Here is a 24,888-nt window from a genome sequence, read left to right as displayed (position 1 = left end):
GTGTAGGCACCCTTCCTCAGGCAACGGAACAAGAATAATAAAACTACAGCTATAAGGAGATAGTAAATTAGTAAACAGCGTCACAACGAACATGGTGTAAGATGATGGAAGATTGGATAGTTCCTTGCTGAAGTAACAAAATCTGCCCTTTGGGTTCAGTTGTCCTTCACAAAAACATGGGAGATATAAAAATGTTGAGGTAGTGGAGAGGGATGGGACTAGCAACAAATCTCTTAATGTCTTCTTTCCACAATTGGGAAAGCGCCTGCTATTAACCACATACACACACACTTACATGGAAACAAGACTGTGTGACTTATGGGCTGTGGTGAGGAGAACACGGTGCTGTTTTGCTGAAAGCCAGATCATAGGCCTTCCCTATGATTGGCAATGGTTCTCTAGTGGCTTTCACATCACCTGATCTTTTCAGGTGCTGGTGTCCTGAAACTGGGGCTTTATGCAAAACAGGTGCCCTACCACAGCCTCTCCCCAGAGGTGGGGAGAATGGTGCATATAATCATGAGTTCCTTGGGAGAAGTGTGGGCTGTAACATGAGCACAGGCTGTTGTCCCTACTGTGTGTCATATTAGTACACCAAGGATCTAAAATTGTGCAGTCACATTACCGTTTCACTTGGATCTATTTTGATGAGATACTGTCAGCATGCAACACTGCAGGGGTAATTTTTACCTCCTAATGACTTCAGAGCCAGTGCTTCAAATTGCATAAAGCAACTCTTGCTTTTACACATTGAGGGAGTTTGGTTGAAGCACCACCACCATTTGGATTAGAATAAGCAATATACTGTGCATAATTGAAGAAAATTTCAGGATGAAGGGCTGTGTTGGAGATCAGATACATCTTTCCAATACTAGATTCAAGCGGGCAGCCGTGTTGATCTGAAGTAGCACAACAAAATTTGAGTCCAATAGCACCCTTAAAACCAAGCTCATGCCTTGAAAAATATTTGTCGGTCTTAAAGATGTTATTGACTCAACTCTTGTTGTTCTTTCCAGTACTGTCAGTCCCATCCACATCCATTGCTAGAAGAACAGGAAGTGACCATCAGTAGCATTGCTACCCTGCGCAGTTCTGCGTGTATAGGCTTGCCTGCTGACCACTTTTAAAGTTCCACTAATTTATTAACTTAATAATGGTCATAGAGAATATAATGCATCATTGCTTTTTTACTTTCAAGCGAAAATTAATCTGGAACAGAGTTTCAAACTCCAGTTGTTTAAAACTTGGAAACAATTCTTTCCTTTTTAAGCATGTTCTCAAGGCTCTTTCCCTTCTTCTGATCCCCAGGTGCATAATCTGATGACAAGTAATCTCATCCACTAGAATGGAGACTGTAGCAACCAGCTCTCATCCTGCTGCTGAAGGCGACGGAAAGGAAGAGGCTAAAGAGGACCTTGCAGGCCAACCCCATGCCGCAGAGCCTTCTTCCTCTTTCTCTGAGATCCTTCACCTGGTCCAGACTGGACAGAACATTCCTGGACTCCAGAAGCTAAATATAACTGCCACATGCAAGAGCCCAACACCTTCCCAAATGGTCCGCAGGCCCAAGCCTTGGGAAAATACTCAATGAAGAACAGAAACCCCTTTGGCCTTGCATTTACGCCAGGACAAGGAATATTAACCACGATACACTGAATTGGTGGCTGACTGGGTTTGAGATATTGTATCCTGACTTCATGTTAAACCCTGCTGGTTGGCAAAGTCATGGGGTTTGTGGCAAAGGAGCACTGAGAGAATGGATGTGGTTAAGCTGTTCCACTAATTTAGGCAAAATCCTATTTATTTATTTTTTGCACCTATGCAAAAAAAAAATTAATTTGTTGACCCAAGAAATCTAAATACTACACCCAGGAAACTTAGATCCTGTAACTCATGCAAATTGCAGAAATGTATATTATGCATAATTTTGCTATATGGTTTAGTGTACAATTTTTATTTTCTGTTGTACTTTTGCTAGTTGAACCTGCAGCAAAACACTGCAAAGAAAAGCTGGATCTGAATAATCTTTAAGCCGGTGTGGCATAGTGGTTGTTGGACTAGCATCTGAGAGACCCAGGTTCAAATCTATACTCTGCCTTGAAAGCTTGTTGGGTGACCTTGAGCCAGTCACAAGTGCTCTGCCTCATGGGGGTTTTGTGTGGATGAAACGAGGGAGAGGAGAATGATGTAAGCCACTTTGGGAAGAAAAGCAGTAAATAAATATTTTTAACCCAAGGTACTAACAAAAAAGTCTAAAAACACTTTTTCAAGGATGTTTTAATTTCTTATTCCATGGGAAAGGCATAACTTTTGAGACATTATGTCTGCTTGAAACCATGGGAAAAAGAAGGCAGAACTGCCTCCCTCCAAACATTATCTCTAAGCAGTTATAAACCACAAAAGTCAGCCTCCCTCTGGCAGTAAGCAAAGGATGCACCTGAGTCATTGAGGCAATGCCGTTTAACCCAAAGCACAAAGACAATTCATGCAATGACACCTGGTATTGACAGTGCAGCTGTTGCTACCAACAGAATACCCACCAAGATGGGTGGGTTGGGCAAAGAGGGAAGGCTTTTGTAGCATAAGGATCCATTGGGCACATGATCTGAGGCTCCAGTTTCTCTGCAAGGAACGACCAAGCCCCATAGGGTCAATGGTGGAGGGCAGGTTTTGCTCTCTGTATCAGAATAAACTTGGCTGACCCAGGATGGCTTGACCTGTGAGCCTGGTTAATACTTGGAAGAGAGCCAGTCTGGGGTAGTTAAGAGCTGCAGCCTCTAATGATTTCCCATTCCTCCACATGCAGCCAGCTGGGTGACCTTGGGCTCTTCACAGTTCTCTCAATGCTCTCTCAGCTTCACACTTCTCCCAAGGAACTCATCACTGTATATACCATTTTCCCCTCCTCTGGGGAGGGGCTGTGGTAGAGCACCTGTTTTGTATCTAGTCCCAGGTTCTGTACACCACCAACTGAAAAGATCAGGTAGTAGGTGATGTGAAAGCCACCAGAGAACCACTCGCAGTCATAGGAAGGCTGGAGAGGCTCACTTGGAGCCTTGATATTTTTTCTGCAAGGAAACTAAAGAGTGATAATAAAATTTTGTTTTTAGCCTGCCCTTCCATGTTGCTCAGGGCATGTAGCAACACTGTAAAACATCATATGATGAGGCCAGCATCTTTCGGTGGATGTTATTTTGGGTCTCGCCCATAAGCTGGTGGAAAAGCTCCATCTTGCAGGCCCTGCAGAACTGATTCGAACCCTATCTCCTTGGTAGAAAGTTAGTGTGGGGTAGTGGTTTAGAGCTGCAGCCTCTTATCTGGAGAACTGGGTCTGATTCCCCACATGCACAGTTCTCTCAGAACTCTCTCAGCCCCAATCTATCTCACAGGGTGCTTCTTGGGGGGAGAGGAAGGGAAAGCGATAGGTAAGCCCTTTTGAGACTCCTTTGGATAGTAAAAAGGGTGGGCATGAAACCCCCAGCACTTCCTCCCCTTCTTCATGTGCCCCAAGAGCTAGTTCAGTTTTACCAACCGCTATTGAAGTAGATAATGATCCTACCTAACAGAGCAAGTACGAGAACAACTGGATTCAGCAGTGTTTACAGCAAAACAGCTTTGAAGAATCTCTGTATTTACTTTGCCAGCATTTGGAACAGAGTAAAGGCAGCCAGAAATGGATCCTTTCTCAATTTAAAAATCTACTTTGACAGTTTTAAATGTATTGAGCATTTGTGTATCAAGATTACATTCCCTTTAAGGTGATGTTTCTACATTTGTGCACAACATTCCTGGCTCCTGCCTATATTTGAAATGACTGACAGCTATTCACACATTGTAAAAATAATATCTACTCATTTGCAGAATTCAAACAAGAGTGTTTATGGACTTCAAAGCAAAATCATTTGAAAAACTAGCAAGTAATATTAGTAACAACTAAAGCCTATTTTGTTTGTGCCAAAGCCCCTTCCATTGAGGTTAGAGGCCAGAACCCTCAGTTGGACTTGGGAGAAGGAAGACATAGCCCAAGAGTTACTGGCATCACTATTCAGGACTGGCTGATGTTAGTTGGCACATTCATTTTCCTTTCTCAATTAAGCAAGTATTTCAATGCTGAACCATTATCCTGAACATAAATGCACATTGCAGCATAGAACAAAATTGGTTCTCCAATCTATGGAGCGAATGAACACATTTCAATTTGAATATCCATCCAATATCTTATAAAAACAACAGCATCAGCAGCAATAGAGTATCTTACTAGTTTGCACAAAGTTTAAGGCAACCATCCCACATGTCCAAGTCTGATTTCATAGTAGACCAATCCTGCTATGCAGAGTTTAACCTGCTTTTTACATACAATCAGACAATTCTCGATGAGTCAACAGCTCTTTTAAATATTCCACAGCAGAAGAAAGTCTGCTGTCCTTCCAAAGTTAAACAGTCACAGCTTGTATTGCCATAGGGTTGCCAGATGGGGCCTGGGGATCCACCAACTGGGAGCCCCACTGACCTTTTTCAGGGCATGGGAGGAAAGAAACGAGAAAGAAACACGACATGCTGACCTCCCCTGGAAGCAAGACAGGAACACTGGTGACATTGGGGGGGGGGTGATGCTCTTTTTTTGGCAAAACTTGATGGGAATAATCCAATTCTACCATAGAGCTTTGCTCAAAAGCCAGAGTGTCACTAGCCAATGTCACCATCACATAATGTCACATCAATTTTCATTGCTCCTCCCCACTCCCAGAATGCCCCTCCAGCCCCTGCCCAGCAGCTATGAGGGCCCTGGCAACCCTGCATTGCCACAATTAATTCACATGAAGTTTCACTTTAACGTTAATGGCTGCCAGCTCTGCCACAAAACATCGAAAGACGTACGGGACAGCAATCGTTTCTATGGTATCGCTCCGCTCACAAAGGGTGCAAATGTACTGCCTCATGCGGGTGGTGGACCCAGCCGGTGGAGGCTTCAGCAGGGGAGAAAGCAGACTGCCGCATCTAACACACACGTGGGCCACCGAGCGGTCGGAGCAATGGAAGAGGCGGTCGTGCAGCAAGAAGGATGTCCCGTGAGCCAACAACGCATCCCGCTCCATCTCTCCAAAGCGGATGCCCCCTTGAACGTTCCTTCCTCCAATGGGCTGGTTGGTGACTTTGTCTCGGGCCCCTGTAGTCCTCACCTGAAACTTGTCCGAGACCATGTGCCTCAAGCGCTGGTAATACACGACTCCAATGAAAATGTCCACTTCCAGCTCTAATCCACTGATGCCACTATACATCTTCTCAGTCCCATAGTAATTGTAGCCAGCGGCCTTCAGCATTTCACCAAAGTGTGCCAGGGCAGAGTTCTCTTCAGAAAATGTGAAGGGAGTGGCATCGTGGCAGAGCCCATGCAATGCTGCCGATTTCCCTGCCATGCTCTCAATCAACATGCCAATGGTCATTCGAGATGGAAAGCCGTGCGGGTTGAAGAGAATGTCTGGCACCATGCCGCTTTCTGTAAATGGCATGTCCTCAGCCGGCCACAGCCGGCTCAGGATGCCTTTCTGCCCGTGCCGGCTGGCAAATTTGTCCCCGATAGTTGGATTCCGTGGGATTCTCAGAGTGATGCAAACACGCTTGAACCTTCCAGTGCCTGTGTCATTGCTACAGACTTTTATGTTATCCACATAACAGGTTTCCCTGTTCCTGAAGAGGAGGAAAGCAGAGGGTTGAATTGCCATTACGAGAACTTCCACGAGAAACCCAGTTCAAGCTCCCACTAGAAGAAAAGCTTTATAAGCTAAGAGAGAAACAAAAGACATGAATGGCCAGCTAACAAATTATTATTCATTTAATTATTGGTCTTCTAGATCGCTCCTCCCTGCAGGGTTGGGGCGGTTCACAGCACACATTGCGTACACTATAGGTCACAGCTAAATTAAATTAGCAGAAGAAAAAGCAAACTCTTCTTAGTGTAAATCTCCACTTTCCACTCTTAATATTCTGACTCTTAAATTCCTCAATACCATTTCCTAACTACACCTATTAATGACCACCTCTGCCCTAGCTGGAGCAGCAAGTGCTGCACCCAAGTTAGGTACTCTTTCCGTTTTATGTCCCCTGGGTTCTGCATTGTGAAGATGGCTCTATCAGCAGCTGATCAGCCTGTAGCATCTACCACTGTACGTTAGCCAACTGTTCCTAGACAAAAGTTATTCCTGCTGAGAACAGTTCTTTCTGAGAACATAGAGTAGCCTCCTTCACCTCAGTCATTATATTTCATCTCTGTGCTCTTATCTGGCTGATTGTCTCAAAGCCAGTGTGTTGTAATGATTAAAGAGTGGTAGTTGGGTTTGATTCTCCACTCCTGGATGACCTTAGACTAGTCGGAGTTTTCTTAGAGCTGTTCTCTGAGAGCTCTCTCAGCCCCTCTACCTCACAGGGTATCTGTTGTGGGGCGAGGAAGGGGAAGGTGTTGGTAAGCTGCCTGGAGACTTCTTTGGGTAATGAAAAGTGGGGTAGAAAAAAAACAGCCCTTCTCTCTTCTTCAGTATACTTTGCCTCAATGCCAAGTACAGGATCTTCCACATTCATAATTTATGTCTTGTAGTTTTATGCCATCTTTCTTCCAAAGACAACAGGGGTGGTGCTCCATGGCCCTTTCCCATCTGACCCTCACAATTACTCTGAAGTAGCTTAAGCTAAGTAAGTGACTAGCCCAAAGTCAGCCAGTAAGTTTTATGGCAGTCAAAGATCTTTTCCCAGTGTATTTGGGTCGGTGTATTAAGCCAACTTTTTTTTCCGGTTGGCCATCCCTTCTCCTGTAGTTAATATGAGAAAGGTTTTTATGCCTCTCCAGGGTCACATTGAAGGAAGACTAGCTTCAGTGGTCTTCAGGAGACAGAGACCATCAAAAATAATATTAAAGCATTTTCTAACATACAAACATTAATCCCCCCATCTTATTCTCATAATTGCATGCTAAAGTAGGCCTGCTTGGTCAAAGTGAACTTCAAAGAGAGATTTGGTCAAAGTGAGCAGGTGAACTTCACTGACTGAGCAGGAGATTCTTCCACATCAAAAACCAACACACTTTCCCATCACAGTCTACCATTACAAAGTGTTTTCTAGAGCTTTGGGGAGTGGTTGTAGGTGCAGGAATGATCAGGACACCCAAGAGAGCAGTGGTGGCTTTTATAAAACTGTTTTCAGGACTTAAGGAAAGTGTAGCTGAACAGTAGCAGTCTCAACTTACTTATGGTAGGTCACAAAGCTTTCCCCTGTGCCAAGATTCAGGTAGCTGTAATAAGGGTCCCCGTATTCAAGCTTGGCCCCAATGCAGGGCAAACCATCACCATCCAAATTCTTCAAAGCATCTGGGCTATCACGACCAATCCCGAATACCAGATTTTCAGATCCTTGCTTGACCTTTTCAGCAAGATCAATACACTCTGTCTTGTAGATACTTCCATGAGCAAACCCTCTCTCCCAGGAAGCTTTGTTTATAACCTAAAAAACAAGAACAGTATGCAAACCTATACCAAGTCAAAACTTAAAGTCAGGCAATGCTGATGTGGACCAAGGCTTCTGGTTTCTATGTTTACAGAGAAATATAACCACAGTATCTCTGGGATTGCAGAAGAATGCAACCAAAATCATTAAGGGCTTGAAGTACCTTTCCTATAAGGAAAGTTGAAAGGGTTTGGGGTGTTTCAGTTTAGAAGACAGATGACTAAGGTGGGACATGAAAGAGCTTTATAAAAATCATACAAGTGGTGGAGAAAATGAACAGAAATACATTTTTCTCCCTCTCCCATAACACCTAGATTGGGGCATCCAGTGAAGATAAGTAACTGAATTGTGAAATTACTAGATGTATTGATGGGCCATTAGAACAGATTATTTCAAAAAGAAATGAGTCAAATTCCTGTAAAATACATCCAACGATAGCTACTAGCCCTGGTTAACTAACCTCCATATTCAGAGGGGCAGTAAAACTGGGTACCAGACCTATGAGGCCATATAAAGGAATGGCATTGGCCTCCATACCTTGTTCATGGCCCTCCAAGGCAATCAGGTGGCTTCTATGTGATACAGGATGCTGAACTACATGATTTCCCTACCTTGGCCAACCTTAATTGCCAGCTGCAGCAGCTCAAAAGTACCACCTGATATGCAGGGGTTTTTCATCCATAGATGAAGAAATAAACTTCCTTCCTGGAATCATTATTGATCAGGCGGCTCAAGTACTATTTTAATCTAAATATCACCTTCATCTTGAGCTCCACAGGAGAAAGTTCCTTTCCAAGTCTGCCTTGCCTGAAGCCTTACCATTGCATCTTCCATGTCATAGCCACTATAGGAGATAACAGCAACGATTGCATTTGTACCAATTGGGTACGAGTCCATGTTGTAATAATCATACATGGCAGGCCGCACCAAGGGGCTCTGAGGCGTCTGAAGTCGGTAGAGTTTGTCATCTGACCGGTTCTGAAAGGTGAGAAGTGGAAAGCCCATAGTTTGCTTGCCTGAAGGAAGAACAAATATTGGTAGTGTTGGGAAAGATATCCATGCAGAATTGTACTGAAAAGGAAATACAGCTTTTGTTTTTATATTTAAGATCTTCGGGTCTTCCTTAAATATAAGAGTGATCTGGCATTATGGCAATCTTTTATGTATTTGTTTTAAATAAGTATATGAAGCCTGTCAACAGTCTTCAAAGGCCAACTAGCAACACAAGTTAAAACACAGTAAGGTATCTGCAGTGAAATAAGTAAAAATATAAACAGATTTAAAGTATTACTAAACTGTTTTCCTAACAATTCACAATAATAGTAGCAGAATATGTGAGATCTGCGGCATGCATGATTCAGCAGCATATATGAAGAATATCCTGAGGGGAGAATCAGAGATGTGTAGTTAGCATATTTAGAACAGGAATTTCCAAGTATTTTCCCACTAATATCCTGATTTGCTCAATTGGAGACTTCTTGTTCCTTTGAACACACTTCCTCCCGATTGCCTCCAAAAGAACAAGTTATTCAGCTAGCACACTCTCTCCCCTCTCTTTCTTACAACATTGTTTCTGTTCTGTATAAAACTATTCTTTAAGCAGCTGATGCGTCACTCCAACAGTAGCAACAAAAAAGGCCAATATGCAGCACATCGAACTATCATCCTCCTCAAAAAGGCTTTCTCCAAAAAGGTGAGCTCACTTTATGAAGGGAATGTCCAGAAAGGGTGCCATAGACAAGAAGGCCCTGCTCCTAATCTCCATCCAGTTTGTTTCTGGGTGAGAAGTGCCACTCATGTGGTTTATTGCTTTAAGGCATTGCATGGTTGGGAACAAGAACATTTTCTCTTACATCTCCCTCTCCTCTATCAACAGGGATTTGAGAACAATGAGAGAGAGCTTGCTCACAGTGAAAATCCCTCCCCCAAAGGTCTTTTCAACTCTGTCAACATTTAGTTAAGGTGCTTTCATTTTGCATCTTAAAAACATTCCAGCTTTGATGCTACTGTTTCTGCTGGTCTCTGAATCATAACTGTTTTCAATCTGCACCCATGCTGTTTACAATATCTAAATGTGGCTTTTCTATTTCTGTAGTGAATCACTGAGAATCTTTTGGGTGACAAAACGAAATATACACAGGATTTGGCATAGGGCTTAATTTGCACCCCATTGTGTGCTGTCCAAGCCTACTGGACTCAAGACCCAAATCCTAAAGGGTCAGTTCTGGGCAGTCTCTGGCTGACGTGGTTGAGTGACCAAGGGCCAGCAAGCTAAAGGAAGTGTCAGAAAAGGCAGAGATGCTGTTGACTAGGAAGGCCAGTATCTTTGAATGGCTTATCTTGCCAGTTTTGATATTAGCAGATCCACTGAAGTGTCCAGGTGGCTCTCGGACTTAGTGCTGTGAAAAGAAGCAGGCCAGGGTTGCCAAATTATATTCTCAAAGCTTAGCTTTCATTAGTTATTTCTGCTCTTTTGTGCAACTTGTTCTATTTTATTACTCTCTGCTTTTATAGGCACTGGTGGTTTTGTTTTGTCTTTAGGGGTTTTTTGGTTATTTGTTTTCCCTCAGATGGTTTCTTTTTTATTTATTTTATTTATTTATATATTTTTATACCACCCTTCCCTACGTCTCTGGTTGGTTTACATAAAACATTTTGGAACATTCACATAGAACACTATCAAAATCAATATAACAGTATAACAATAACAAGGGTTTGGAAAGGGCTCCCTCTTCTTCATTCTGATTTGATGGAAGCCACCCCAAGAACCTTCAGGCTTAGAGAAGGGTATTTTTAAAGACTACAATACTTACTCATCTGACACTGGTACATGTTTCTGGGACTCTGGTTATGGTCTGAGAAAGGAATGAAACTTGCCACTACACTTAACATGCTATGGGGAAAGAGCTCCTGATGAGTGAACATGCCAGGTACAATTTCGTCCTCAAACACAGCAATGTTCAAAAAGACCTGTGAAAAGATAAACTCAGTTTACTCTTATCTCAAACTCTTTTTGGAGTGTAGTCAAACCCACAGAACAACTTCCTGCAGCTATGGCCAGCAAATTAGTACCAGGTGCCCCCTTGTGGGAGATCTTTCAGAGGTGCTGCAAGGCCTCCTTGTTTGCCAGAGCTTTTGATGGGCTATGGGGCAACAGGCATGGGGTGGGGGGAGTATTTGAAGTTTGTTATTTTATTTTGGTTCTGCCCTGTTATATGTTTTAATTATTACTGTAGACTGCCTTGAGGTACACAAAAAAGCATGGTGTATATACTTTAATGAACAGAATTTTATTCTGTAACCTGCCGCAAGGCAGTTGCCTGAGAGCAGCTGGCAATAAATCCAATAAGTAAGTAAATAAATAAATGCTTATGGAGAAGATGTCAAATTAAAAGCAAGTTCAGAATCTGGGTCAGATGCAGGATCAAAAGCCTCCAGATCAATTCTACAGGCTCCATTAGCACTGCTTCCAGCAACAGCTCTGACCATTGCAGTCTCTTAAACGTAAGAAGTTTGCAAGAGAAATTACACAGAAAAAGCTGCAGCTGTAAATGCAAGTTTTGAGTCCCAAGGAACTGAAAAGTCATCAAGGTGGAAGGGAACTCAGCTAGCCCCCGAGGAATAAGTGACATGAGTGAACAGATTCACTATTGTAGCTATCATCCTGTCATCAATAAATACTCTTGTGAGTAGAAGTGCATGGATATAGTACCTGTTCCAGGGTGCCAATCAATTCTTCTTTCCCCAAGGCCAAGTTTTGCACAGGACGCATCATCCTACACGGGGTAGTGAAAATGAAGAGCCCTGGATACAGGCTGGGTTTCCCTGTTATCGGGATAAGGACCACCTCTGTCCAAACTGGAATCCTCTTTTCTTGCATCACCTATTTGTGCAGTCAAAAAAACACAACATATTAAGCATTTAATTTCTTCTCCAGCAACAGAAAGAAGCTGCAAATAACATCCAAGACATTCCACAAAATATTTCTGAAGAGGCAAAACAAAGCACAAAAAAGTATTCCTTTAAAAGTAACAAATCTAGTAATAGTGCCAAACTTTTTTAAAAAATTAAGGGTTATAATAAATACTAATAAATATAAAGTCCAGAAAAATACCGCAAGTAAGACTTATATGACTAACGTAGCTACGGGCAGCAACTTTCAAGAAATGCTCAGAAACACTGACACTTTACAGTACAGTTTAATTAAACAAGGCTAACCTTAAAATATCGTAGTGTATCTACAAGACCAGGAGCCAGATCCTTCTCTATCCAGCCCACCACAGAGCCATCTAACATAACTGGGTAACAGTCTGCATAGGACTGGCTTGGCATGCCATCCACCGGAGTGACCCCTAGGGAAAGAAACACAATGATGGCTAAAGCAGCAATCCCATCAACAGTAAACATCTTTCAGAAGTACACTGTCCAAATTTTATCAACAGCACAAAATACATAAGACTCTGCCTGTGACCCCCACAGCTATTATTACTGTTCTCTACAGACACAGATAATTATGTGTGCACATATTCCTGCAAGATTCGTAGCACAGAGAACCAGTTTTCAAAAAAACATTTGATCTTCTCCCTGAAGAACCCTAGATTCTTCCAAATTCCCTTTATGAATATATAGATACTGCAGTTTTACAAAAGGTTAACCTGAGGACTTGCTTTCCCAAAGAGCATTACTAAGAATCAAGTCAAATTAATACATACCGAGCGAGCAAAGCAAAGGTGGCAGGGATATTGTGTATGAAGACTGTGTTACTATTTCACATGTAGCTGTCATGTGATTCATCAAGCCACAGGGTTCCCCATCCGGAGTGTGCACAGGACACAAAAAACCCCAGGACTCCGGCAGCAGCTTGCGTACTGCGGTGGTTCTCATCTTGAGAAAATCAGAACCTCTGTGCACACAGCGGAAATGAGAGAGGTAGCGAACAAAGTTCAGTTTGTCGGCCATCACACACAGACCAGAGCTTTGCAACATCCCCAGACCTTGGAAACAGAACAGGCAGGGGAGGGAAAAGAGAAAATTAGAAGACCTTATGGAATTTGTTTGCTATGAACACCTGTCAGACAAGTATATCACTTTCAAAATGCACTGCATTTTAGGAGAGTCACTAAATATGAGGATATCGGTGTGTTTGTCAAATACAGAGCCTCACACTTAATGCAGAAGCCTGCTTGAGATGTTCTAAACCAGTTGTTCTCAACCTGGGGACCGCGACCCCTTTGGAGGTTGCTCGACCCTTTCTCCAGGGGTTGCAGCTGCCGCCACCGTGCCGCCTTCCTAATGGTGCAAGGGTTGCATTCTCCGGCACGCTCCAGCCACTTCAGTGATCATGGAAGCCCAAGGCAGCCCACAGTGTGGAGGGGAGGGGCGCGGGCGCCACGCCAGCCAGTGCTTGCATACAGGCGCAGAGCTCTGGGGAGAGCTCTGTGCATATAGGCGCAGAGCTCTGTGCATTGCTATTGGCTGGTGCGCCGGTGCCACCCCTCCCCTCTGTGGCGCTGGCTGCCTCAGGCATCTGTGACTGACAGTGTGCTAGAGTGCACAATCCTACAACCCCTTTTGGGTCACCGAGGCTGCCACCGTGCTACCGGTGGCGGCAACAGCGGCCTCAGCGACCCAAAGGGGGTTGCACCATCAGGTAGGTTGAGAACCACAGATCTAAACAGATCAGGGTCATGGAAGCATTCCAAAGGTTTCTGACTCTGTGCAAGAGCTTTTGTTTATGCCGTGATATTCCCTGACCTCCTTCCTTGGCTTGTTAAAACAGGAAGCTGTTAAAATAGCTCCTTTGTAAATCTCCCCTTTTTAAAACGTGTGTTTTGGTTCTTTTTGCATAGCATAGTAGAGCGAAGCAAATGATTATGTATTTGAGAGAGCCCCCCTCAAGTTGGAGAGTGCTTCATCCATTGTACTAGGAGCTCATTGGTAGGCTGTGGTCAGCAGCAATATCACCTGACTACACATGCTGCTGGCAGAGCCTCATGGGAATCGTAGTTTATGGGCTTTTCATTGGCGTAAGACAGCAAACACAGTAACATTTATGCATGTCATAAAAAGCATCCCTGGAACTGATTTACAGGAAAAAATCATAGCAAAGCAAGTTTATAACATTGCAAGGAAACAAAATAAAAAGTGCCATGACAGGTGAGTGCCATGCATAATCAAAAATACTCCGAGTTTTCAGTGGGGAAACCACTGCCACATACAGAATTTAAAAAGCGTCTTTTTTTTTTTGCAAACTTTTTGTGAGTTTTTCTGTTGTGCATAACCGACCAAGGTCACTACACTGGCTTTAGTGCATTAGCCACCTAGTGATTGCTGGTAGGCCTTGGCCTGATGAGTCTTCCCTCAAAGGCCCAAATAACCCTGGAAATGGCCCTGCCCACTCCCTCAGTCTTTAACTGACAGAAACCAAGACAAAGGCTGGCAATAGTGTTGTGGTTGCCCAGTAATAACCATTAAGAAGACATGTATTTCATAAAGATACAGGCACTGCTTTTATTATTTGGGATTTCCTGCAAACCTGGATGTTTTTCAGGTTAGTAGAAAGATCAGTCTTGTTTGTACATGGCCCTAATCTCCGGATTTAAGTATCCACAGATGGGGCCATTTTGAGAATGAGATATATTAATACCTTATCTATGAAATGTCCCTAATACTTACATAGAATTAAAAGACAGATTCAATATACCATGGGGGGAAATTATAACAAAGTGTCTGCCTTGCTGGAAATGTCTCAGTTTGACAATGTCACATGGCTGCCATTGTTTTGAGCACCTCTGAAGAGAATTTAGGGAGTAAGGAGACCTTGATGAATACAAGGGGTATGTGCATGGAAGTCCAGAGTAATACACAGCAGGAAAAAGTAGAAAATTCTTCTCTAACTTAGAGAACCATCCAGAATGTTAAAAGTATATTTTGCCTTCTTTGTGACAGAAAGCCTTCAGACACCTTGGAGTCTTGTGACGGTTTCAGTATACCTACCGGTTTTAGATCGCAGATTACCAGTGGCAAGGAGGTATTCAAACATCCTTGTAAGATCTGTTCCCATGCCAACAATCTTCATCATGTTTTCTGAATTAATCATTACGTTTGACTTCTGAGTTTTCTTTTCAAAGGCTATTTTAACAGACAGTAACCAAGCTTCCATTTTCTCCTGTGATACAGGATAAAAACAAGAAAAAACACTTCAAGTGCAAGCAACATTTACATAACAAATTTAGAGTCCAGATATTGTATCTGAGGAAGTGTGCTTGCATATGAAAGTTAATGCCTTGAATACAAACTCTGTTGTTCTGCAAGATGCCACTGGACTCTAAATTTGTTCTGATGCTTCAGACCAACAGGGCTACCCAACTGAACATTTACATAAGACAGCATTCTGCCATGTTACAAATGAACATGCAATATGGGACACTCCTGCACAAATACTGGGATGGATGAAATCTGCCCTAGGTCTACCTCAGCTTGTCTGCTGAGTGGTCACAGCCAGGCTGTGATTATGCCTTCTTAGCAAATTATCAAATGACTTTAATGAAATTAATACCAGAGATTTCAGTGAATTTGTTATATGTCTGAACACCCTGGAATCTATATTTTAAGGAGGATACACAGTGGAAATTGGAGGGAGGGAATAAACAGGATTGCCATAACAACCATTAAGCCATTTTGAGGCACTTTTGGCTCTCATTGCAGCACGCAAATAAGTGAGAGGAAGACGTCTTCTTAAACAACTAACCAAGTGTTGCTCCCTAAGAGCTAAATTCTTGGCAAGCTGACGCAAGGGGAAGCACACGGGAGAATATCAGTGGGAAACAATCAGATTAGAACCGGATAACCCACGAACCACACAATCTCCACCTAGGACACTGAGCTACCTTGGCAGAACTAATTCTGTAAGTGACTGGAGTGACTTAGCGTGTCACACATATTTGTTTGCTATTAAAACACTCTGATGCAAGTGTGGAATCAGGGAAAGTGTGGTTCATGCTTCCACTCTTTTGGGCTCCCCTGCAGTACAGTGGCAGAAGTCCCAGGGTTCTTGGCTACTACCTGTTTTATGGGACTGTATTCTTGTAGCAGTGAAAAGTGACTTCCTGAATGATCTACGGTGGAAAGCAATAACCCAGAGGGACTAAAATGTTCCTTTGGTATAAGATGCAAGCCAAGACATTTTAGTCAATATATATCTAGGTGTCTTCGTACTGTTTGAGGTTATTAGAAGGAAGCCAAGAGAAGATGGTAAAACAGCTAGATGCCTAACCCACTGCAGAGGATTCCATATAGCTGTGTGTTCCTAGGTCTATATAATGGGGGGACCGGGGGTGCCGGCAAGACTTTTAAAAATCACAGCACTCTCAAACAATACCTTTAGAAACATGAGGTAAAGCTGTCCTGCAGTGAGCACTTCTTGATTCATTAAACTGTCAGGATTTTCGTCCATGCAACCCTCTTTAGCTAAAGTAAACAGTTTCCGGGTCATGAGACAAAGCAAGTAGAACTTTTCAGTGTTGGTTTTCAGGTGTATGCAAATGCACTGGCTGTAGGAACAAACAAAACAATCACCCCTTGTTGAAATTTCCATAGTTATCCTTGATTATTTTTTCCCAACCAAACAATATCTTTTACTTCAGAATTTTAGTTTGACAGTAACTTTAATCCGGTGGTCCCCAACCACCGGGCCACGAAGGCCCTCGCACTGGGCCACGGCTCCGCCCCCCCCCCCCCCAGTAAGAAACTTCCCAGGCCGCAAGCAAATTGGCCACGAAAGCGGCCGATTAGCTTGCGGTCCGGCAAGCTTCTTTTTGTGGGGGGGAGAGGGAAGCAGGGCCGCGCATGGCGCAAATGTGCATGCGTAGCCGGTCGATCGCCCTCCCCGCCGCCGCCAGTCCGCAGCCTCAAGAAGGTTGCAGACCACTGCTTTAATCAATTGCTATCCCTGTAAAGTTTTTGATATTTCAAGGTAACAGACTGTCTGGGTTAGACGATGCACAAAAACTTTATTTACTTTGCTAGAGAGTATCTTTACTGGAAAAGTCACAAAACAAAATTACTTTTTCCTTAGTGGAACAGTAGCTTCGTGGGTGAAAAACTGTCACATGAAAGCAGGCAATGAACCGGCTTTTGTGAAAAACACATAACTAAGGACTTGGAAACCACTTAATGCACACAATTTATTCTTGTTACTGAAGTTCACTGTTTTGAATAACAGATTTCCTGGGAGTATGACTAACTTTTCATAATCTCTCTCTGAAGAAGTATGAATGCACATGGAAAGTCATTATTTTGAATAAAACTTTGTTGGTCTTAAAGGTGGCACTGGATTAAAACTTTATCCTACATCACACCAACACAGCAAACAACTGGAAACTACTTTTATATTAAAATTTTCTGAAACTGAAAATAACTTTTATCCATTACAGAGATACAGCACAAAAAAAGGTCAAAAAATTGGTTTGGGACCATTCATAGGTTGACTTAAAAGACTTCCAAATTGATTTGGTTCTGAACGTCTCACGTTATAGGTAGATTTAAAAACAATTTTGACAACTCTAGACAGGATGGAATCTATCAGTGGTCATTAGCTACAACAGCTAGGTAGATTTTCCACTTTCTGAGGCTCTTGACTTCACCTGGCTCAATACTGTGCAGAAGGATTCTAGAGAGATCGTCTTTTATATGTCAAAAACAGATCAAACAACTTGGTAAGAGCAACATCGCCTAAAACATAGAGAAATTTTAACTCAAAATACTTTAGAGTCTTGCTCTAAAGATCATAAAAGGTTACCCTATGATCAACCATCAGTGGACTGTGTTTTCTCACACGAGTAGTTATGAACTGTAATCTGGACATCAAGACCTACTTAAACAGGAACTCTCCAACTTGTTTACTGGTGTACCACTCAGGAAGGTCTAGTTTCACTCTGAAGCGCTGACCCAGGAAGTTCAGAACCTGTCTCTGCGAGATGCAGCCTTCTTCAACCACTAGCCTCAGCATCTGACACACACAGTTCTTGTAGAAAGTATCCTCCTCTTTTCCTTTCATCAACTCTTGAAAAATCTGGAAATCTGCAAAGCTAACTAATGCCTGGAACACAAAAAAAGGGAAAGCTAGAAACCAGATAATTAGAAAACAAGGCAACCTGCTGTGAAAGGGTCTGTTTGTCTGAAGTCTGTAACATTTATTTAGCAGTACTCAAGGTGAGCTTCAATGACCATTAAAAACAGACCCATAAAATGTTCCTAAAGTCACAGACAGCAGACGACATAATAAATCAGTCAACACAGATTTACAATTGACAGTTTTACAAGAAAGAAAGCTGCTTACAATTGTCTTCTCTTCCTCTCCCTACAAAAGAGACCCTAGGAGGTAGGTGGGGCTGAGAGAGTGCTGACAGAAGTGCTCTGTGAGAACAGCTCTAGCAGAACTGTGACTAGCCCAAGGTTGCCCAGCTGGCTGCTTGAGGAGGAGTGGGGAATCAAATCTGGCTCTCCAGATTAGAAGCTGCTGCTCCTAACCACAACAAGCTGTGTGAGACAATTCTGCCTGTCTCCAAATGACCCCTGGAAGCAGCTCAGTGGACAATAAGAGCTGGCAGCCCCACTCATGGGACTTCTTCACCATCTGCTGTTCAACATTAAGTCTTGGCTCCGCCTCTTCCACCCATTTGTGATTTTCCCTTAGGGTTTCCCCTCCACTCATCAAAGAGGGTGGGCTGACTCAAGGATGCCCATGATGGGATTGCTGCACTGGCTGTTTTAATGTTTGCTGCCTTGAGGACCCCAAATTGGATGGAAAGTTGGCCTGAAAGAATTCAGTTGTGATAGCATTCCCTTCCCTTCCCTTCCCTTCTCTGGGCCTAATTAAAGAACTGCATGCCCAGAGGGGAGAAGACCAGAGGCAATTTCTGCTCTTTATTATTTTGTCTTATAGTATATTATTATTGTTAGAAGACAAAGAAGAGCTGGTTTCTTATGCTCCACTTTTCACTGCCCCAAGGAGTCCCAAAGCGGCTTACAAACCCCTTTCCCTTCCTCTCCCCAAAAGGGACACCCTGTGAGGTAGGTGAGGCCGAGAGAGCACCACACTGGCTCTCAAAAAAGTTTTGAGTGTCTTGACAGGAAGGCAGTATCTGAATGCAGTAAATAGATTACTGGTAATCCTGGTATTATTTGCAGGGTTATTGCCCCATGCCATAGTAGCCCATAAACACAGAAAGGATTTTAATGTACTGATAATCACTACAATACCTTCAGCACGAATCCCAGTGGGATAAAGAACAATTCTTTCTGATGAATGAAGTTCACCATCACAGTGCCGCTTTCAAGATAATGCAGGGTCATGTTAACAGCAGTGTGCTCATCTCTAACGCAGTGTATCGAGACACCTAACACCACCCAAAAGAAAGGCATCTCTGTATTACTACACTATGCTTTCATCTAGAACAATCACCAGTGGCTTATAAATGAAAAGCAAACCTTTTACATTTTACTAATTTACATGTTGTTTGCCCTTAGCAGTTTACGGAGACAGAAGGGATCCAGGCCTCCCCCCCCCCACTGAACCACTGTGTGGCTGATGCAACTCTTTGAAATAATAAAATCTGATTACTAAAGAGATGAAGCTGCAAACACGTTTAACAATAAATTTATTCCCGCAATTTAACAATTAAAAACGCATCAATATTGCCACAAAATCAAAGATAGAACAATACAGACGCACTGGGAAACCAATATGGCAATAAAATATCCAAATTGGACTTGTATAGAGTCATCTCTCTTCAGTAATTATTTTATTCTTATTTCACACAAATCCCGACGTGTTTCGCTTTATAGCTTTTTCACGGGACGGTTTTTATATTTAAGGACCAACTTCAACTTATTAAGGAATCTCTTGATAGAGTATAAGGTCATACAAATATTGCCACAAAATCAAAGAGGCATATGTTGTCGAACTGATATAAGAAGTGGATAATTTAGTTCCATCAACTACCATGCAGCTAATGTTCATGTTGTGAAAATGAAAACAATGACAACACTGAACATATGACCTCTGATGATGCCTCAAACAGCCCTGCCACTGGAGATGTGGGGCGCACAGTCCATGCTTTACCCCTGAACGACCATCCCTCCAATGCACTTGTGCTTTACTATGATGCACTGGATAACCCGAGAAGTAGTGACTGACTATGTTTGATGGATGTGGACCGCAGAAGCCATTCTGATGGTGAGGGCTGCTCGTAGATGAACCTTGGAGGGTGATGGAAGTTTTTAGGAGGAAACTGGATGAGCAGCTGTGAGGGCTGTGTGTGTTTTAAATCCCTGAAAAGGTGGGGGGCTGACTCATTCTTCGGTTTACAAGTATCAGGGTGTCTCACAGAATTTAAACAAGCACATTAAAAAAAGAATTATTACTGTAATAGGACATAAAATAATTACCATATTCAGTGTAGCCAGGGCCTCTGGATTTCCACTTTGGTTTTATCATTGCAAGGGGGAAGTTCCGCCTGGGCATGATTACCATTCGGATTACCTTTTCTATGCCATTAATTATGAAATAGCCTCCCATTTCCTGCCGAGAGAATAAAAATTCATAGCATTTAGTATTAATGAGAGCAGCAAGAGTGAACAAAAAGATCAAATCCAGCTTTTGCTAATTGACAAAGGCTAATTTTTAAGGCTTGTAGCTTCAAATTAAAGGCACTGTTGGCATTTTCAGGCTCTTTAGGTCAGCATGAAAAAGAATGAAAAAGAAAGATAGCTTTCCCTTAACAAGAATGGCTGGAGACTCAGGCTAGCCATGGCTGGGGAGGGGGACTCATACACTCCTCTCCCTTCAGTTTTGGAGCTAGCTACAACTATTTTTACAGGTCTGCACCGTATTTACTAATCAGTATCTGCTCAATATAAACTCACCAAAACTTAAATGGACTCCGGGGAATGGTAGAGGACAGGAAGGCCTGGAGGATCATTGTCCATGGGGTCGCGATGGGTCGGACACGACTTCGCACATAACAACAACAATCTGCTCAATCCACACTTAGCAAATGTGCTTCTAACCATGGTTATAATCTTTTCCCCCCAAGTAAGATTAAAAACATCACAGGTATCATGGTTAATTACAGAAACCAACAGCCAAACTAAATGTCTCCCCCCGCACACCAGGCAGCTTTTTTGGCAATTGAAACAACACATTGGAAAGGGACAGGAGCTTTGCAGGGATTGGGCCCTTGCAGCATTTTGTAGTATGGTGTCAGCATCCTTGTGGTGTTCAGAAGGGGGCATGTCATATTTCATTCAGCCCTAAGAGAAATGGGGAAAGCCTATGTAATCGGGAAGAAAAACAAAGGTGTCAGCCCATAGGGTAAACATGAATTTGTGATTATGTTATAATTTGGCAGCTTTAGAGGTGGGTAGCCATGTTGGTTTGAAGCAAAAGAACAAAGCAACATGCATGCATATGAAAGCTTATACTCAGAATTACACTTTGTTGGTCTTAAAGGTGCCACTGTTCCTTCATCATATTATAGTTTTTCCTTACTAGCAGTCACATGCCTCCTTCAGCATTTTAGAATGATGTTGGAGTTTTGGCAATGTGCACATTTATTTTCATGTTAAAAGGTATCAACAGACAGAATCTTTAATCAACTGGCAGAAGTTTGATCAAATAGTATGAACTCTAGTGAAGGCTTCTTTAGAGGGACTTTTGTTAATGTAAATTTGCATAGGGCAGCCCCAACAAGATTAACCGTTACCTCTTCTTCCTCATGGTGTTTGATTAGTTCTTTAGGAGAAAGGCCACAGAGATTGCATAGTTTGGACTTCACCATAATTGGAATATTTCCAAGAGACTGCTTAATAATCCCTTTAGGGGAGCCATTCACTGACCAGCTAATATCAGCCTATAAAGAAGAAATATGGATTATTTTAGAAACATATATAAATATAACAATAAGAGGATAAGAAAGAAATAAGTAGGGGAAAGGAACAGTTGCACAGTATATATTTTACAAAGGCAACCGAGACCCTCCGTCCCCCCCAAAAAAGTGTGAACCAAGCCATATTGAACTTCTTCATGCTAAGTCTAGAGAATGATCCACTGAAGAGGTGTGGTCAGCGTTGAGCAGGAACTTACAAATAAGCCTCTCCAAACCAAAATCCAACATTTTACCCATCACATCATGCTGATTTTACAGAGTAGCCACAGAATACATGGTTCAAACCCAAATAAAACAGTCAGTTACTAATACAAGGTAGGAGAATTAAGGGTAACGTGTCATAGAATCATAGAGTTGGAAGGGGCCATACAGGCCATCTAGTCCAATCCCCTGCTCAATGCAGGATCAGCTCAAACCAAATTTTTTCCTGATATATCGTTGTACAGACTGGTATCCCCATGCCTATGTGAGCCTGTGGCCACTATTATATTATTACTATACATAAGATTTATATTCTTGATACTTATAAAACTGATACAAATATTGAAGACTCAGAGGACTTGTCACTGAGGAAAGAATTTCACTGAAACAAGAAATTACCTGGATGCCATTTTGACAAGAAGTCCTACTGAATAAACTGATAAGGAAAACTGCAAAAAGGACACGTTATTTTATTGTATTACCATTGGATAGGTCTTTCTCGATTAGATTTAGTTATTAGACTGTCCTTCTTATATTCTTGTATGTTAGGAGAATTAAGTCACCAAAACACAAGATCACTGCCATTCAAATGTGGTTTAATCTTAAGCAGGGAAAGTTTTGATGTGCACTGAAATGATCCAGATACTTAGATATAGCACCTGAACCAAGGTTTCATCAGTAGCAGGGAACTGTTTAGCACAATGATGTCTGCATTCCAAGGCAGAATTTCACAGCAACAGCAAGTTCCCATCCTGCCAGGAAGTGCCACTTACAAACGCATATCTTTCTTTCCCTTTAGTCTTCTCTATAAGGAGCTCTTCAGATTGTTATGTGAGCGATCCTCCACATATTTACCATTCCCATATATATCTTAAGTTGGATCCAGGGAAATCCTGTGAATTTTCCCAACTTTTCCCTTCCTCAGCAGTCCTTTCCAACCAGAAAAAATTGTTCCCAGGGTGGCAGGACCTGCATGGGTTAATAGCCACAGTGGTGGTCAGGGGTTCATTTGGGAGAAGACCAAATCACTCCCTCACTTTCTGTTGGTAGAACTCTCACCAGAAGACAGCTAACAATCCCCTCTCCTTCCCCACAGCAGCCTCCCAACCTATATGGCTATTAGTACCCATAAACCATGTGACCATTGTGAGAAAGGAAAAGCAAGGAAGATCTGTGGTCATCAGTCCTTTCATATAGTTAACCATCCTTATAAGTGTTTATTGGCTACTGTTAAATAATCAATAAGCATTCACCTGAAATATAATCACTGTAAGGGGAGAGTTTACCCATCATGGCTTGTATAAACATTGATAATTGACCTATTTAATTAGTGTATTTCTATGGCACCCCTCCAAGGAATCTGCCCAAGGCAAAGTAGACAAAAAAATGCAAAATAATAAAAACAAATGTTTTATGAATGATATACAAATAACAGCTTATGTCACCTTGTATAAAATATCGTCTACCTTAAACCATATCTTTTATCCTCTCTCATAAGGCTGATAGCTCCTTAAGCTCCAGAAGGAAAGCTCGGGACTGCAGCTTCTTGACATGTGACTATGGGAGCAAACCTGAACGAGTCTAATCATAAACTTGTCACAGGACTTACTCTCAGCAAAGTGTATTTAGGATTACAGCATATGAGTTACAATGCTTGAATGATGTCTTGGCCACTCACTTTCTCAGCAGACACCCTCCATTCATTTCCAAAACACACCTTTGGTTTTTAAAACTTTTGGCTTTCCAAGATGCATTCATCAAGATGCCCAGAACATGCTGAGGCAGCATTTCATTCTTTTACACTGTCACTCACCGTCAGTTTCCCACGGTAGGTGCTTCTGCGCCCCCTGCATTCTGCCGGGAAAACTTTCAGTTCTTTACATATGCTGCCCTTCGGTACCATAGGGGGACTGATCACGGCCCCGACAATTGCCAAAGTGATACGATCTTGCTTAAATGCGAACTCTAAAGGTGGAATAGCCTAAAAGGAAAAGCAAGCCAGAACAAAGTTTATCTACACTTATTAGAAACAAGCAGCTTATAAGAAACCCAGCCCACCATGACAACTATTATTATGTAGAATAAGTTCTAATATATCATCTCCCACTACTGTTACTACATTGGTTCTTTCCCCTCCCAAATGAGCTACCAGTAAATTTTTCCTCCTGTCTTTTGGATGAGAAGTCCCTAAGGAGGGGTGGGTGAGCCTTTTTTTAAGTAAGCAAAAGTCTTATTCATCTTCTTCGTTCCTCATCACCCATGAGGGAGAAGCCACAGCCTAAGGGCAGGACACATACCCTCCACTGAAAAGCCCCTGGTTAAATTCCTGGCATCTTGATTGGAAAATGGGGTTAGGGTGGATATTTCTCTCCCTAAGATCCGGGAGGCCATAAAACCAAGCTAGCTTGAGAGGTCAGTGGCCTGACTTGTTATAACACAGTTTTGTACATCTGTACCCCCCCCCGCCCCCAACTTCATGTATAGCTTGTGGGCGCTGCTGGCCTTCTGAGAAATGTCAGCACTGTGGAGAGCGACGGCAGAACCCCAAAACACTGTCCGGGAGGTTCCCAGCCAAGAATCTGCCAATGGTTGGAAACTGAACGGGGACGCTAGCGGCTCCATCCAAGAGCCTGAAGTTTGTCCTCAAGATGCAAGAGGCAAGGGGGAGGGGCCCCCCAAACTCCTCCAGCGGGATCCCTACCCATCTCCTTCTTTGCCTCCCCACTTCCCCCGCGGTGCCTCACCTGCACTGCCCGGTGCAGCCCTTCGCCCACGGCATAGTTAAAGGACTCGATGTGCGCTCGGGTCAGCTCCTGCAGCGCCGAGACCTGCTGCTCCTTCACCTGCCCGTAGCTCGGCTCCGTCAAATGTTTAAGGCTGGGCGACCCAGGCAAATTCCGCCACTTGCACGCGGCATCCATGCTTCCCCCGTCGCATTCAGGACGCCGGAAACCGGTCGCAGAGCTTGCTGGGACGTGTAGTTCGCTGGCCATGCAGTATGCTACCACAATCCCTTGCGCATAGAACATGCCGAACCGATGTTCCCTACAATTCCCATGATCCTCATGGGAATTGTAGTCCATGAACATCTGGAGGACCACAGGTTGATTACCCCTGCCCTAGACTGCTCTGAACATTCGCCTGCAGGGTATGGCGCCACCTGGGCTTGGAGGAAGGCAGCGCGCTACTGAGAAGTTGGCCTGTTGGGTATTTCTGGAGCTCTAGCCACTCGCTTTAGGCTTGT

At 42.9% G+C, this 24,888-nt stretch overlaps 1 protein-coding gene across 1 annotated transcript; it reads right to left on the bottom strand.

Moving 5' to 3' along the window:
- Positions 1-3,854: 3,854 nt before the first annotated feature.
- POLR1B (RNA polymerase I subunit B) lies at positions 3,855-24,630 on the bottom strand. Its single transcript, XM_077336315.1, has 15 exons — positions 24,389-24,630; positions 23,458-23,625; positions 21,261-21,407; positions 19,945-20,077; positions 18,757-18,893; positions 17,370-17,593; positions 15,875-16,046; positions 14,491-14,662; positions 12,207-12,488; positions 11,713-11,846; positions 11,207-11,377; positions 10,308-10,464; positions 8,314-8,510; positions 7,238-7,491; positions 3,855-5,688 (listed from the first exon to the last, which is right to left on the bottom strand). Exons 1-15 carry the CDS (start codon positions 24,563-24,565, stop codon positions 4,809-4,811), a joined length of 3,405 nt encoding a protein of 1,134 aa, XP_077192430.1. The 5' UTR covers positions 24,566-24,630; the 3' UTR covers positions 3,855-4,808.
- Between the last annotated feature and the right edge of the window lie 258 nt (positions 24,631-24,888).

The sequence above is a fragment of the Paroedura picta genome, chromosome 1 (assembly GCF_049243985.1).
Source record: "Paroedura picta isolate Pp20150507F chromosome 1, Ppicta_v3.0, whole genome shotgun sequence".
Taxonomy (NCBI): domain Eukaryota; kingdom Metazoa; phylum Chordata; class Lepidosauria; order Squamata; family Gekkonidae; genus Paroedura; species Paroedura picta.
Note: the sequence above shows the minus strand (reverse complement) of the source record. Positions and strands in the feature narration are given on the sequence as shown.

What these genes read in the sequence shown, in the direction of transcription:
- POLR1B (XM_077336315.1), bottom strand. Translation starts at nt 24,565, where the DNA reads ATGGATGCCGCGTGCAAGTGGCGGAATTTGCCTGGGTCGCCCAGCCTT. An exon ending in CCCTGGCTACACTGAATATG is followed by an intron (nt 18,894 to 19,944) that starts GTAATTATTTTA and finishes GGGTGGTGTTAG; the next exon opens with GTGTCTCGATACACTGCGTT. An exon ending in ATACACTACGATATTTTAAG is followed by an intron (nt 11,378 to 11,712) that starts GTTAGCCTTGTT and finishes CTGCACAAATAG; the next exon opens with GTGATGCAAGAAAAGAGGAT.